The following is a 13,858-nucleotide window of genomic DNA, read 5'->3' as shown; positions in this document are numbered from 1 at the left end:
TTTATTTTACATTGCATATTAAACAAAGTTAGCCCAGGTTGTTCTATTTAACATATATATTATTTGGTTAGATAAATTTGTGCTGTTTAATCTCTTAGATATCCAAGCTGCAGCACACTTATGTATGTATCATACATTTTTCTGTTCAGATTAAAGAGAAAAAAAGAAACAAGTATCGATTATGATCTAGCAATATTCTCAACACTAAACGTGTCGGGTTAAATTGCCACTTAAAAAATCCAACTTAATATTCTCATCCTCATGTTGATATCCCTTCCTGCTCTTGCCCTGCCCTGTTGTCAAACTCTACAACTCACTCCACAACACTTATGTTCTTCCCAGTCTAGCCTCTTATGCACTCTCTCTTGTGCTTTAACTTACTATTGGAAGCTATACTATTGGAAGCTATGTCTTTGCTTTCTAAGTCACAGGGTGTGGAATTTCTCCATCTCCTCTGTTCCCACACCCCACCACACCCTCCTCCCCCACCTCACTCTGACACAAGTAAATTGTCAGGTGGACGTAGAGTTTACAAAGAGAATTAGACAAGTTAAGAATTGGCAACAAAAATAAACGGGCAGGTGGTGTATAATGTGGCAGGAATAATAGGAAAGCAGCATATTATTTAAACAGAGAATGGTTGCCAAACCCAATAGAGGGATCTGGGTGTCCTGTCTCATGAATCAGAAAAAGTTAATATGCAGGTGCAGCAAGTGATTAAGAAGGCAAATGGGATGTTGCCACTTATTGCAAAGGGAATGGAATATAAAAGTAGGGAAGCTTTACTACAATTATATAGGGTGTTGGTGAGACCACATCTGGAGTACTATGTACAGTTTTGGGCCTTTTACTTGAGAAAGGATGTACTAGCATTGGAAGTAGTTTTGAGAAGGTTCACTCAACTGATTCCTGGGGTGAGGGGATTATTTGATGAGGAAAGAGTTGACAGGTTAGGGTTGTATCTATTGGAGTTTAGATGAATGAGAAGTGACCTTATTGAAACATACAAGATCCTGAGGGGGCATTGACAAGTGGACTCTGAGAGGATGTTTCCCTTTATGTGAGAAACTAGAACTAGAGGACACAGTTTAAAAATAAAGCTCCCTCATTTAAGATGGAGAAAAGAAGATTTTTCTTTCCCTGAGAGGGTAATGGGTGTATGGAACTCTCTTCCCTTAAGAGCACTGGAGGCTGGGTCATTTTTAAGGTTGAATAAGATAAATTCTAGATTGACAAGGGAGTCAAAAGGTGTAGGGGATAGGCAGGAAAGTAGAGCTAAGGCCATCATCAGATCTTATCAAATGGCGAAGCAGGTCCAAGGGACTGAATGGCCCATTCCTGCTCTGAATTTGTATGTTCTCCTTTTGAGACCTTTAAGAAAGGTCCACCTCTGACCAAGCATTTATCACTTCTAGTGCTAGGGCCACAATTATTTACAATATATATTAATGACTTGAACGAAGGAAGTGATTGTACTATTGCCAGGTTTCCAGATGACACAAAAATAGGTGAGAAGGCAAGTGGTGAGGATGCCACAAGAGTCTACTGAGGGATATAGACAGGTTAGATGAGTGGGCAAAAACTGGGCAGATGGAACATAATGTAAAAAAATCTGAATATATGCACTGTGGTAGGAAGAATAAAGGAGCTAATATTATTTAAATAGAGAAAGACTGCAGAAAGCTGTAGCACTGAGGGATTTGGGGGTCCTTATGCATAAGTCACAAATTGCTAGCATGTAAGTTCAGTAGGTAATAGGGAAGGCAGATGGAATTTTGGCCTTTATTTCAGGGAATGGAGTATAAAAATAGGGAAAACTTGCTAAAACTATGTAAGGCACTAATTAAACCACATGCGGAATACTGAGAACAGTTTTGGTTCCCTTATCTAAGGATAAATATAAGAGGCAGCCCAGAGAAGGTTCACTGGGGTTGATCCCGGGTACTGAGGGATTTTCATATGAGGAGAGGTTAAGTAGGTTGGGCCTGTGCTCATTGGAGTTTAGAAGAATAAGCGATGGCCTTCTTAAGACAGATAGGATTCTGAGGTGTCAATACTGAGAGGTTGTTTCCCCTTGTGGGAGAGTCTAAGACTAGTGGGCATATTCTCAGAACAAGAGGTTGCCCATTTAAGAAAGGGATAGGTGTGGCCAGTACTGTTAGAGAAGTGAACACTTAGTACTTTGTACTACATACCTCTGAAGGTAGTGAATCTGGAATTCTTTACTGCAGAGAGCAGTAGTGGCTGCATCGTTCAGCATATTCAAGGCTGAGATGGACAGATTTTAATCAACAAGTGAAACAAGGGTTATGAGGATAAAGTGGAGTTGAGGATTCTCACAGCAGATTAGTCATGATCTCATTGAATGGTGGAGCGGACTCAATGGGCTGAATAACCTACTTCTGCTCCTATCTCTTATGGTCTTCTAATGTTGGACTTGGCATTCATATATATCTGATTCTGACTTTGAAGCTCTTTAGGATTTTTTTCTTCAAAAACAATGAACAAAAAAGAGATTTGTGAAACTGACTGCAATTTGTGCCCAAAGTTTTGAACATAGCAAGATCCAAACTCAAGGTCACAGCATAGATTCATGTCGGAATTTTTTATTGATCGGAATGGATCTGATTAAGTCCAGGGCGCTGTCGTCACACATGCTATCAATTAACTGTGATTTGCAGGCACCAGATTGGTCACCTGATGGGATTGTATTCCATAGATCACATTATAAACCTGCTGAAACAATCCAGTGATTGTTGATGAATGGAAAATATACAAAAGCCACTGCTAAAAGGTGAGGTCTAAGCATCATTTTACTTGAACATGTTTTTACTTATTAAATACACAATCACAACTGTCTCGCATACATAACAGACCACAATTAACCAGTGGTGAGTTACAGTACATCAAGTACACCATTGCAAAGCGTTCTGTTTTTACCTCACATTCTCACTAAAAAGTGAAAAGAATTCTGAGATCGTTCATTACCATTTCCAAACTATTTGAACTGAGTGCAGGAATGGATTGCGGTGGTGTTCTTCTGTGCTGCAGATTTTTAATACAATACACATCATATCTCACAAAGACGGCCAATTTTGTGATCAATGTATTGATTCTGATTTTCCTATAAAATCAAACTGCCATTTTAGGAAAACAAATGAGAAGTTAGTGAAATGGCCAAGTACATTGTTACTGAACAGGAGTGAGGTAGGGTTGAGAAAGTTGCATAAAACACAAACTGCATATATATACATCTCTTTCCTACGATTTCTTGTTATCCCCTTGTATTTGCTTTCTTTTTCATCATTCTGTCTCTTTGCTTTCTTCATTTGTTCCATCTGAAGATATCTGCAGAATTGATTACCTGATGAGGAAATTGCATTTAAAGTCTGCAGGTGCCAAAGGTATGTAGTACAAAGAACTAAGTGTTCACTTCTCTAACAGTACTGGCCACACCTATCCCTTTATAATCTTTAACTAATTTCTCCATTCAGTCTACTTTGTTTTGGATCATTATTTTTCCTCCTTTCCATCCCAATTTTTGGAATGCTGTCTGTGCCTCTGGGCATCTTTTCTATCTGTTGTATTTCACCCATGTAAAACCTCTGTTCTAAGCTTAATTTCTGTCCCCCCAAGTTTTCTTTTAATTTCTGTGATCAAACTGGCTTGCTCCTATTAAGTTATCGGGTGTCACACTAACTATACCTCAGGTGTTGCATGATCTAATATTAACTGACTCACTGTTTGAGAGAATGTAAGAAAATAAGTTTGGAGTAGCAATGTGATCAGCAATGATGGTTTCAAGCGGATAAAATGAAGGGAATGAAAGTTAAAGACCAACATGTATTGAACATGGAAGGAAGTACACCTGGAAAGGGAGAGTGGGGGGTGGGGTTGGAGTCCAGCTCACCGACCCTGGAAGCAGACGTAGCTGCCCACAGGGACAAGCGAATGTCAAGATTGACTGGTTAGAACCACCTTGGTTGTCTGAGATTGTGTTCCTGTTGTTTCAGAAACAGCTACACCCTTGTACCCACTCCTCCATCCCTTATATTTTCAATGCAAACTTAAGGCCCTCCATGCCACCTCCATAGCCACTGACCCAGTATTCCCTCATAGGCTGACACCGGGAGCCAATGGAAGATTAAAATAATAATCTAATGATCTAATAGAGTTATCACTCATACCCTTGATAGTGAAAAAAAACATTCATAGATTCTATTCAAAACTTTTAAATCCTCAAGTGGCTAATTTCTTGTTATAACAAACATATTTCAATTCAGACCCGACATCAAAGACAGACAATTCTTTAATAGTCCCTTCGAGCTGTCAATAAAACTGTGAACTCAGAATCTCTGCATCTCTGCTACAACCCTCCCCTGGATTGATATTTGTCACCTAGAAAGGTGTGGCATTATCAGATCCAAATCACTGCCCCTCCCCCCCAGCCTCTTTCTTCCTTCAACCACCTAGCCTAGCTCTTCAGCACCCTCCCACCCCCTGAGCCTTGCTCTGTTCCCCACCACCCCCCAGCCCCATTCTCTTCCCCCACTCCTATCATCTCCTCCATCCTCACTTTCTCCTGCACGCTCCCCCCCCCCCCCCCCCCACCACATCCTCGTTTTTTCTCTCCCACCACTTCTCCTGGGTTCGCGCTCTCACTCTGGCTTTGGACCCTCCCTTTCTCAGCAGGTGTCCCTCCCTCAGCAGCAGTTATTCACACAGTAGGAGAGGCAGCAATATAAAGAGCCAGCATAGGAAGGAGCTCTGCTGGCTGCACATGTGCTACTGGGGGTGTGACCCCTGCATCTCCCAATCACCAACTGTGTTATAGGTGGGTGACTTTGGTTCAAATATTGCTAGGAATGCATGCATCCATTTGCGTGTTCCCGAGATGTGTTTGCTCTTAAGTGTTTTCTTTTGAGGTTTGACAGCGATGGAGAGAATTGGGGATTGAAATAGTTCAATTTTTGGCTTGGATTTTTCTTTCCCAATGTTGGTGAATGCTGAGTCATTCAGCCCCATTGTGGGCTACAATGGCAATGCAACTTCTGGCAATCTCACAGGCACCAAAATCTGCAAATTGTGGGCCCTGGATGAGCGCAATCTACACAATGAATAACCTACTGCATCAACTAGAATTTAGAAAAATCTATGGCACAATAGTATCGATGTTAACTATTATCTGCAACTTCATCAGATTTTGTCATGATTGCTGGAACTGAGAATTTTTCTTCATGAACAAGCAGTTTGATTTATTATTGTCACATGTATTGGTATACAGTGAAAAGTATTGTTCCTTGCGTGCTATACAGACAAAGCATTCCATTCATAGAGTACACAGGAGAGAAGTAAAGGAAAGGGTGAAAAGCAGAGACTGAGAGTAAAAGATAGAATTAGAGGGTATGCTGGGGACAGCTCGCAAGAAGTCACCTCGCTCCAGCGCCATCTTGGATTTTTCTAGCAATCCTAGAATTTGAAATCATGAAGTACAAGCAGTCATTACACATTCATTATTAGCAATAAAAGGCAAATATTTTCCATACACACTGGGTTTATTTTCCAGCTATTACAAACAGAACAACCTTAAGTTCAAATATTAGATATGATTCCAAAAGAAATATCTGTATCTTACATTATCAAGGTATTTCCCTGCAAAACAAAGTACAGAAAACACATTCATTTTTATATGTTTTACAATTTTAAAATCATTTGGTGGCTATCTTATTTTTTAAAGAATTAAACACTCGGAGAATATAACTGAAATTTGATACTCCTCAGCTACTTATACCACTGTTGACTTTTTCCATCAGAGGTTTAAGGTGGACACAAATTTCAACAAATAAATTAACACACAATTGAATAAAAGTCTCATGTGGCTTGTTTACCTTGTGGGTGTGGAACTCTGGTCTATTGTGATTGGTAGGTTTGGTGTAAGACTTTGTTTAAGCCCCATACGTATTTGATGATTGAGCATTGCATACCAACAATTTGAGACATAATCAAATGCCATCTGTCAGAGTTTGTGTATTTTACAGGAAGAGGGCCAGTACAAATATACTTTATATTAAAAAAAGGTCAAATAAGTGAACTAAAAAAAAGAGATTGCATAGTTCATTAACAAGTGGATAATATCCGCAATTCTCCAGCTGTTCATGCCCGTGGGATTCTCTGGTTCTACTTGTGGTGCACCCCTTGCCGTGGGTTTCCTGGCAGCGTGGGATGGCGTTAATGGGAATTCCCATTCACAGTGGCGGGACCAGAAGCTTCAACCATCAACAAACAATGCACCATCTCCCACCACCGAGAAAAATGCTGAGGGGAGGCCAGAGAATCTCACCCAATATTTATTTCAGTGATGAGATTTCAGCCTGGATTTTCACGACTGAGGTGAGTAGCTGAGGTAGTAAATTTCCTGACCCACTTCAGTAGAAAAGGCCCCTAACTAGTGTGATCGGGGGGGTGGAGGCGAAGGGGGGGTGGAGGCGAAGGGGGGGTGGGCAGTGGCAGAGCTAATGTTGTGCTGCTGCATCATGGGAGAAGACATCAATCACAAGTCAGGTGAGTACTAACTGTAATAGTTGTTCACCTGGCTATTGACACAAGAGATCATGGGGCTTCCATAGGAAAATATGAAAATCAATGCTCTCTATTGACCTTGTGTTATGAAGAATCACATGATAATAACCTCAAAGTTGGCAAAGTTTCTCTAGACCAAGCAGCAACTTGTCCCAACAATCTGTGATGACCTAGATTGGTATAGCGCCTAAGGGGCCACATGCAGAACCTTACCCCTTCTACCTAAACCTTCACCACCTATCTATCAGGATGCAGGTATCCCATTGCGTCTTCCCTGTTATCCTCACAGCAGCGCATTGTAATCGCAGATGAGTGTGATTCAGAGGGAGGAGGCCCTGGCATGCTTCGGAGCACAACATGCCAAGTTGTCATGACAGGAACATATGCCAGGACACCCTGCATTCACGGAGGCCACCCACCTCTGACCACCACCAACATCAGTCAGTGCTGAGCTGGAGAATTAGGTTTCTGTATGTGTGCCATAATGAACAAAGCTAGAAGCCTTACTTACCCATGTGCTTTCCTCATTGTCATGGCAGATTGTCACAAAGGACACCAGCTGCTGAAATATAGGGGGTTTGCCATCCCTCGCTTCTGTGACCAGGGCCTCTGGATTCTGGTCAAAGATATGTTGCACAAGAGTGAGATTATATATCCCAGAGGAAAGAGGAATGCCCGAGTGTGAGAACGTGGCATGAGATTGTATCCACGATGGGTGAAACAATGAACATGCTGCAAGAGGTTCAATGAACTGCTACACTGCGGCAAGGTGAATTGTTCACCAGAAGCACAGAGGGGTCCCCTCTGATGGATGACATCTGAATGCTGCACCTTTGGGGCAGACGTGCACAATGATCCATGCTTTAGGAGAGTTATGTCCAAGGCACTCATGTAGGTTTAAGCAGTTGTGGGTTGACATAGGTATGACCACTGTCATCCACACCACCACATCGATGAGCTTTCTCCCGTCTGCGGGATAGAACGAACTTACATCAAGTTGGCCTGGATGGAGGATGAGCCGGTGGGGCTATGGGTGGTTCGCACCATTGAGGAGATCTTAATGAAAGTAGCAAGAATTTTAGCCGCGCTCATTATCAGTGATGGAAATTCAGCCTTAACAGATGCCAAAGGTAATGTTAGAGGCACTTTCCAATATGGTATCAATGCTGTTAGGCAGAAGGGAACATTTATATGAGGGATAGTGTGAAGGCGGATCTCATGATAAGTGTTCTGCAAAGATGGTTGAAGGCACTGGCTTGGATCCATGCGTGTCTCAAAATGTCAAGGGCTTATTCTAATTACCCCTCATGTCTCACACAGATCCCATTGGCAGTCACCCAGCCTTTCAAGGCCAGTTTATCCCTTGGGCATTAGGAGGAAGAGATGTCCACGGATGCACCGTCACACCTGACCAGCCCACTATCCACGAACACAGATACATTTCAGAAATATGTAACACATGTATTGGGTTGGCTCACGGCTCAGTGCAGCAGAAGGCGACAAAGCCACCTGAGAACAGACCCCCTCAGAAGAGGGAGGGCAGTGGCAGTCATGCTCCAGTAGGCATTGAGGTAGGCCCTCAGCTGTTACCTTATGGGGTACAATTGGAGTATTAGTAGCAGATCTGTGGATATAAGGCAGAGTTCCCTAAGACAATGCCAGCTCATGCACTTCGAGTGGGGAAGTTCATTATGGTGATGAGTTAACCTTGGGGATTTGACTGTATGAGCTCCAACTATGAGAGAATGACCAATCTCATGGGGAGACAGTGTTACCCAAAGTGCGTTCAAAAGCAGCATGGTGCCCTGCAAAGGGTTCAAGGTATTCTCCATAAAACTGACTAGGGTAGGAGGTGTATATTTGCAATGTGTAACTCAAATAAATATGCGTATAAAGATTGACTCCAGTTCTGTCCTTCCAACTGGCTTCCCGGATAAAACAGTTCACATTGATTTAACTAGTGGTGAGGGCATTTGGCCTTGTACTTCAGCCGATAGTACTCTCAACTCTGAAAGAAATGGTTGTGATTTCAAGTCCCAGTCCAAAGACTTGGAGTAGGTTTCCAACGTGTATCAGGACCCCGAAGTCAGTGTCAAAAGCAGGTCCTGACCCCGCACCAGACTGGTAGCAGCCACTTAACATAGATTTGGTCGGATTATCCAATTAGTGACCAGAGGGCATATGCACCATCCAATTTAGGAAGCACTCTGGCACAGAAAGGGGCCGCAGTCTGCTGTTGCAGGTGAGAAGGAGAGGGCGTCTCCAGGTTAAGATGACACTTTAGCACTTTTAAAATATTTGAAGTGAAAAAGGCCACATCTGCATGAACATGATCATGGGAGGGGAAACCATACCACAGCAGCTGTGGCCAGATTAGCCGGAGAGGCCTCAAACTGATCCAAGAATGATGTCCTCCTTGGTCTTCCACTCGAAAGCCACCTACAGGTATGTACTCCCGACACGACAGAGGGCCCAGAGGCTGATTGGCAACAGTTCTGTAAATACTTCTCATAAAGTGGGCATATTAAAACAAATCCCACTGTCTGTGTAACTTTGAATATTTGGCTGAGGTTGCTTGTTCACAGCACAGTGCTTAAAGGTTCAAATGTGAAGTCACATTTTGAAAATGAATATCTCGTGCCCTAATACTTCTACAGTGAAATATGTTGGCAACTAAATATTTAAGAATTTCTAACACAGCATTTTTTGCGTTGTTCGGCAAACTACTCAATTGTATCTTGAATACTGAAGTTTTCTCTGCAAATATAAAATGTTGTGCTGAATTTAAAACATTGTTTAATGCTGCAGTACACAACTGCTCCAAACTTGTGCCTTTCACATCTATAACAGGGTTGTAGAAATACAATTCAAGCAGTGCATTTCTCGGTTAATGTACGCCATTTTAGATAATGTATTCAGCATCTATTATACAACAGGTTTATTGTAGTCATGAAATGCTGACCAGTCACAAGTTCTGCAGGCTTCTGTCATAGAGCTTGCATTGTGCATTGTGTGATTTAGTAGTTGCATGAGTTCACTTTCAGACTTTGCCTGGGACATGTCCTACAAAGCCCACATGGTGTCAGCTGCAGTTAGTTGTCATTTGTATTTCCTTTCACTGCAGTTAATTATCACATTACAAGGCACTAATGTGTGACTAATATTTCATGAAATAACAGGGCTCTATTTATTTTGTTATGGTCCCTCTACCAAATGGAGGGCAACATGAACTGAGTCAAGGTACAGTTTTCAAATTGTTTAGAATAGATTAATAGAGGACCTACTCTTTGAAAATAATATCAAACCTGTGTTTTGCTCGGTGTTGAGTTGTAGCTGGGATGTGTGCTTTATGGGGTAGGTGGCCAAGTAGCAGTAATGGATCAGGGAGATTAGATAAAAATGAGTGAAAGCTTCTGAGGAGCAAAAGGATTTTGCGAAGAAACGAACTGGTGATTCAATTTTAATCTGGTTGAGGCACCTTTGAGACCGCACCCTCAGAGTGGAGAAAATGTCTTCTGATCAATGTTTATCTAGCTCATAGCATTGACACTCCATGCGTTATATATCCCCAAAAGCACGTAATGCTCAAAACATGTTTGCGAACAATTATTTGGTATGTTGAGAACAAATGCAGCAAGCTCCTTTTAAGCACTATTACATTAGTCTGTAAAAATGTTATGACTTATTTACAAATAGCCAAATACCAGAATGTCATTTGGAATAGCATGGAGATTATCCCCAACTGCTGCCAAAAGTTTGGAACTGTGAAGAAATGACATAAACTCAGAGTGGATCAATTCTTCAGGGTTTCTGCTCAAATTATGGCAGGAAATTGGGAGAATCCCTATGGAAATTCTTCCCACAGAGCTTGAAGTTTCCCACCAGAACTGGAATTGGGAGGTGGAGCAAATCCCTCCTCCATTCCCAAGCTACTGAGAAGTGTGATTTTCATGGAATCAGGGTGTTAAGCACCTTATAGACTGGTCTACTGCACAGTCATCTCAGCTCCAGGACATCTCTGCATGAGTCCCACAGGGTAGTGTCCTAGGCCCAACAATCTTCAGTTGCTTCATCGATGACCTTCCCTCCATCATAAAGTCAGAAGTGGGGATGTTCGCCAATGATTGCACAATGTTCAGCACCATTTGCAACTCCTCAGATACTGAAGCAGTTCTTGTTCAAATGCAACAAGTTCTGGAAAATATCCAGGCTTGGGCTGACAGGTGGTAAGTAACACTCGGGCCACACAAATGCCAGGCAATGACCATCCCCAATAACAGACACTCTAACCACTGCCCTTTGACATTCAATGATGTAACAAGCACCGAACCTCCCACTGTGAACATCCTTGGGGTTACCACTGAACAGAAACTCAACTGGACTTATCACATAAGCACAGTGGCAGGTCAGAGGCTAGGAATACTGTGGTGAGTAACTCACCTCCTGATTCCCCAAAGCCTATCCACCATCTACAAGGCACAAGTCAGGAGTGTGATGGAATACTCCCCACTTGCCTGGATGGGTGCAGCTCCAACAACACTCAAGAAGCTTGATACCATCCAGGACAAAGCAGCCGCTTGATTGGCACCACATCTACAAACATCCACTCCCTCCACCACTGGCACTCATAGCAGCAGTGTGTAATATTTACAAGATGCACTGCAGCAATTCACCAAAGATCCTTAGACACCACCTTCCAGACCCACGACCACTTCCATCTAGAAGGACAAGGGCAGCAGATAAATGGGAACACCACCACCTGCAAGTTCCCCTCCAAGCCACTCACCATCCTGACTTGAAAATATATCATCGTTCCTTTGCAGTCGCTGGTTCAAAATTCTGGAATTTGGTCCCTAATGGCATTGTGGGTCAACCCACAGAACATGGACTGCAGCGATTCAAGAAGACAGCTCACCACCACCTCCTCAAGGGCAACTAGGGATGGGCAATAAATGCTGGCTAGCCAGCGACGCCCATGTTCCACGAATGAATAAAATAAAATTAGTGGCCAGGGTGGGGGAGGGAAGGAGTTGCGGGTAGGAATGGAGGCGGGAATTCGAGGAAGTGGGCTATATTTTGACCCAGTCGGCAGCCATTGTTGCTATCAGCGACATTATTTTTTTTCCATTCCCCCCTCTGTTTGTCACAGAAGCCTACAGTACAGAGGGAGGTCATTCGGCCCATCAAGCCTTCACCAAGTCTGTCCTGATTTGGGTCAGGAAGACTTGGCCCAAGAGGTTTCTATTAAATTTCACATTGGGTTTATTGGTGACCATCTTATAGCTTTGGTCTCTCCCACAAATCTGTACTTCTTTCTTATCAATCTGCTTAATATCTTTAAAGTATAATACCAAAGCAAAATAACACACATGGCAGAAATCTGAAATGCAAACAGAAGTGCTGGATGTAATATGACCCTTGATGTAACAGTGAAATGTAATAGTGTTTTTATACTGCTGTTACCAGTCCCCAACTCATAACTGCACTGTTCAGTCTTCTAATCTTGCTGTAACAGCAGTTCAATGCTCATGCATTGTTGCAAACTTTTGTAGAGTTTCTCTTCCAGCAGTTGAAAGGTAACTGTTTAGAGAATGTGCATGAACATATCTACACCATTGAAATCAATTCTAAGTCAACTCAGAGAATCTTGCATTTTCTCTGTAGTTAGGTTGAGATTAGACTTCAGCGTGAAAATACAATTTCATTGTCAATTAAAATTATATCCTCAACTTTCTAATTCCAAGGTTGACTTATGCTACTTCTTCAGGAGGAGGTGGATTTGTGGATTGTATTAATCATGACCAAACCAAAGTAAGCTTAATTTTCTCAAGAGTGTAGGAGGAAGCTGATTACGGAATTTAGATTGCAGTAATGCATTACTGAGAAAATTAGAGCAGGAGATTGGAAGAGCATCACAAATTCTCCCCCCATACTTTGGAGATTCACTTTGGAAGGAGTAACAGGAATACAGAGTACTGGGCTAATGGTAAGATACTTGGTAGTGTGGATGAACAGAGAGATCTCGGTGTCCATGTGCATAGATCCCTGAAAGTTGGCACCCAAGTTGATAGGGTTGTTAAGAAGGCGTACAGTGTGTTAGCTTTTATTGGTAGAGGGATTGAGTTTCGGAGCCATGAAGTCATGTTGCAGCTGTACAAAACTCTGGTGCGGCCGCACTTGGAGTATTGCGTACAGTTCTGGTCGCCGAAATTATAGGAAGGATGTGGAAGCATTGGAAAGGGTGCAGAGGAGATTTACTAGGATGTTGCCTGGTATGGTGGGAAGGTCTTATGAGGAAAGGCTGAGTGACTTGAGGCGATTTTCGTTAGAGAGAAGAAGGTTAAGAGGTGACTTAATAGAGGCATACAAGATGATCAGAGGATTAGATAGGGTGAGAGCCTTTTTCCTCGGATGGTGATGGCTAGCACGAGGGGACATAGCTTTAAATTGAGGGGTGATAGATATAGGACAGATGTCAGAGGTAGGTTCTTTACTCAGAGAGTAGTAAGGGTGTGGAATGCCCTGCCTGCAACAGTAGTGGACTCGTCAACTTTAAGGGCATTTAAAGGGTCATTGGATAAACATATGGGTGATATTGGAATCGTGTAGTTAGATGGGCTTTAGATTGGTTTCACAGGTCGGCGCAACATTGAGGGCCGAAGGGCCTGTACTGCGCTGTAATGTTCTATGTTCTATACAGTCAGGGGCCAAAATGTCTCCAAAGTAAAGCAGAAAGGAACTTCCTCTTCATTTTGACATCAGGTTACTCTTGTATCCGAAACTGTCATTTAACTGCAGGTTACACTGAACTATGTTTGTGTCATTTTTATGGTTAGCACTGCTGCCTCACAGCACCAGGGTTCAATTCCAGCCTTGGGTGATTGTATGGAGTTTGCACTTTCTCCCCGTGTCTGCGTGGGTTTCATCTGAATGCTCCAGTGTCCTCCCACTGTCCAAAGATGTGCATGTTAGCTGGACTGGCCATGCTAAATTCCCCCTTAGTGTCCCAAAATGTGTAGGTTAGCGGAATAAATGGGGTAAATACATGGGGTTACGGGGATAGGGCCTGGGTGGGAAGCTCTGTCAGAGAGTCAGTACAGACTCGAATGGGCCTCCTTCTGTACTGTAGGGGTTCTATGATATTGTTAGAAATACAAACTTTAAGTGCACCAAGCTAAGGAGTCTAAAGACACTGGCAGATTTGTATGTGTTTCATGGTCAAAACTTTCTCTCAAAACTTAAAAACTACTAGCACAGTTGCTATGGATGGATCATTAAG

At 42.6% G+C, this 13,858-nt stretch overlaps 1 protein-coding gene across 4 annotated transcripts in view; it reads left to right on the top strand.

Annotated features, from left to right (window-relative positions):
* bcas1 (brain enriched myelin associated protein 1) overlaps positions 1-13,858 on the top strand; it is a 103,439-nt gene that overhangs the window by 19,325 nt on the left and 70,256 nt on the right. For 2 of the 4 annotated variants that reach the window (XM_078236429.1, XM_078236428.1), the window contains exon 3: positions 3,345-3,404. The exons of the other annotated variants lie outside the window; for them this stretch is intronic. In XM_078236429.1, coding sequence (XP_078092555.1) covers positions 3,345-3,404 — 60 coding nt within the window. The remainder of the gene's footprint in view (positions 1-3,344; positions 3,405-13,858) is intronic. 4 annotated transcript variants of the gene reach the window in all.

The sequence above is a fragment of the Mustelus asterias genome, chromosome 20 (assembly GCF_964213995.1).
Source record: "Mustelus asterias chromosome 20, sMusAst1.hap1.1, whole genome shotgun sequence".
In the NCBI taxonomy this organism is placed as follows: domain Eukaryota; kingdom Metazoa; phylum Chordata; class Chondrichthyes; order Carcharhiniformes; family Triakidae; genus Mustelus; species Mustelus asterias.
Note: the sequence above shows the minus strand (reverse complement) of the source record. Positions and strands in the feature narration are given on the sequence as shown.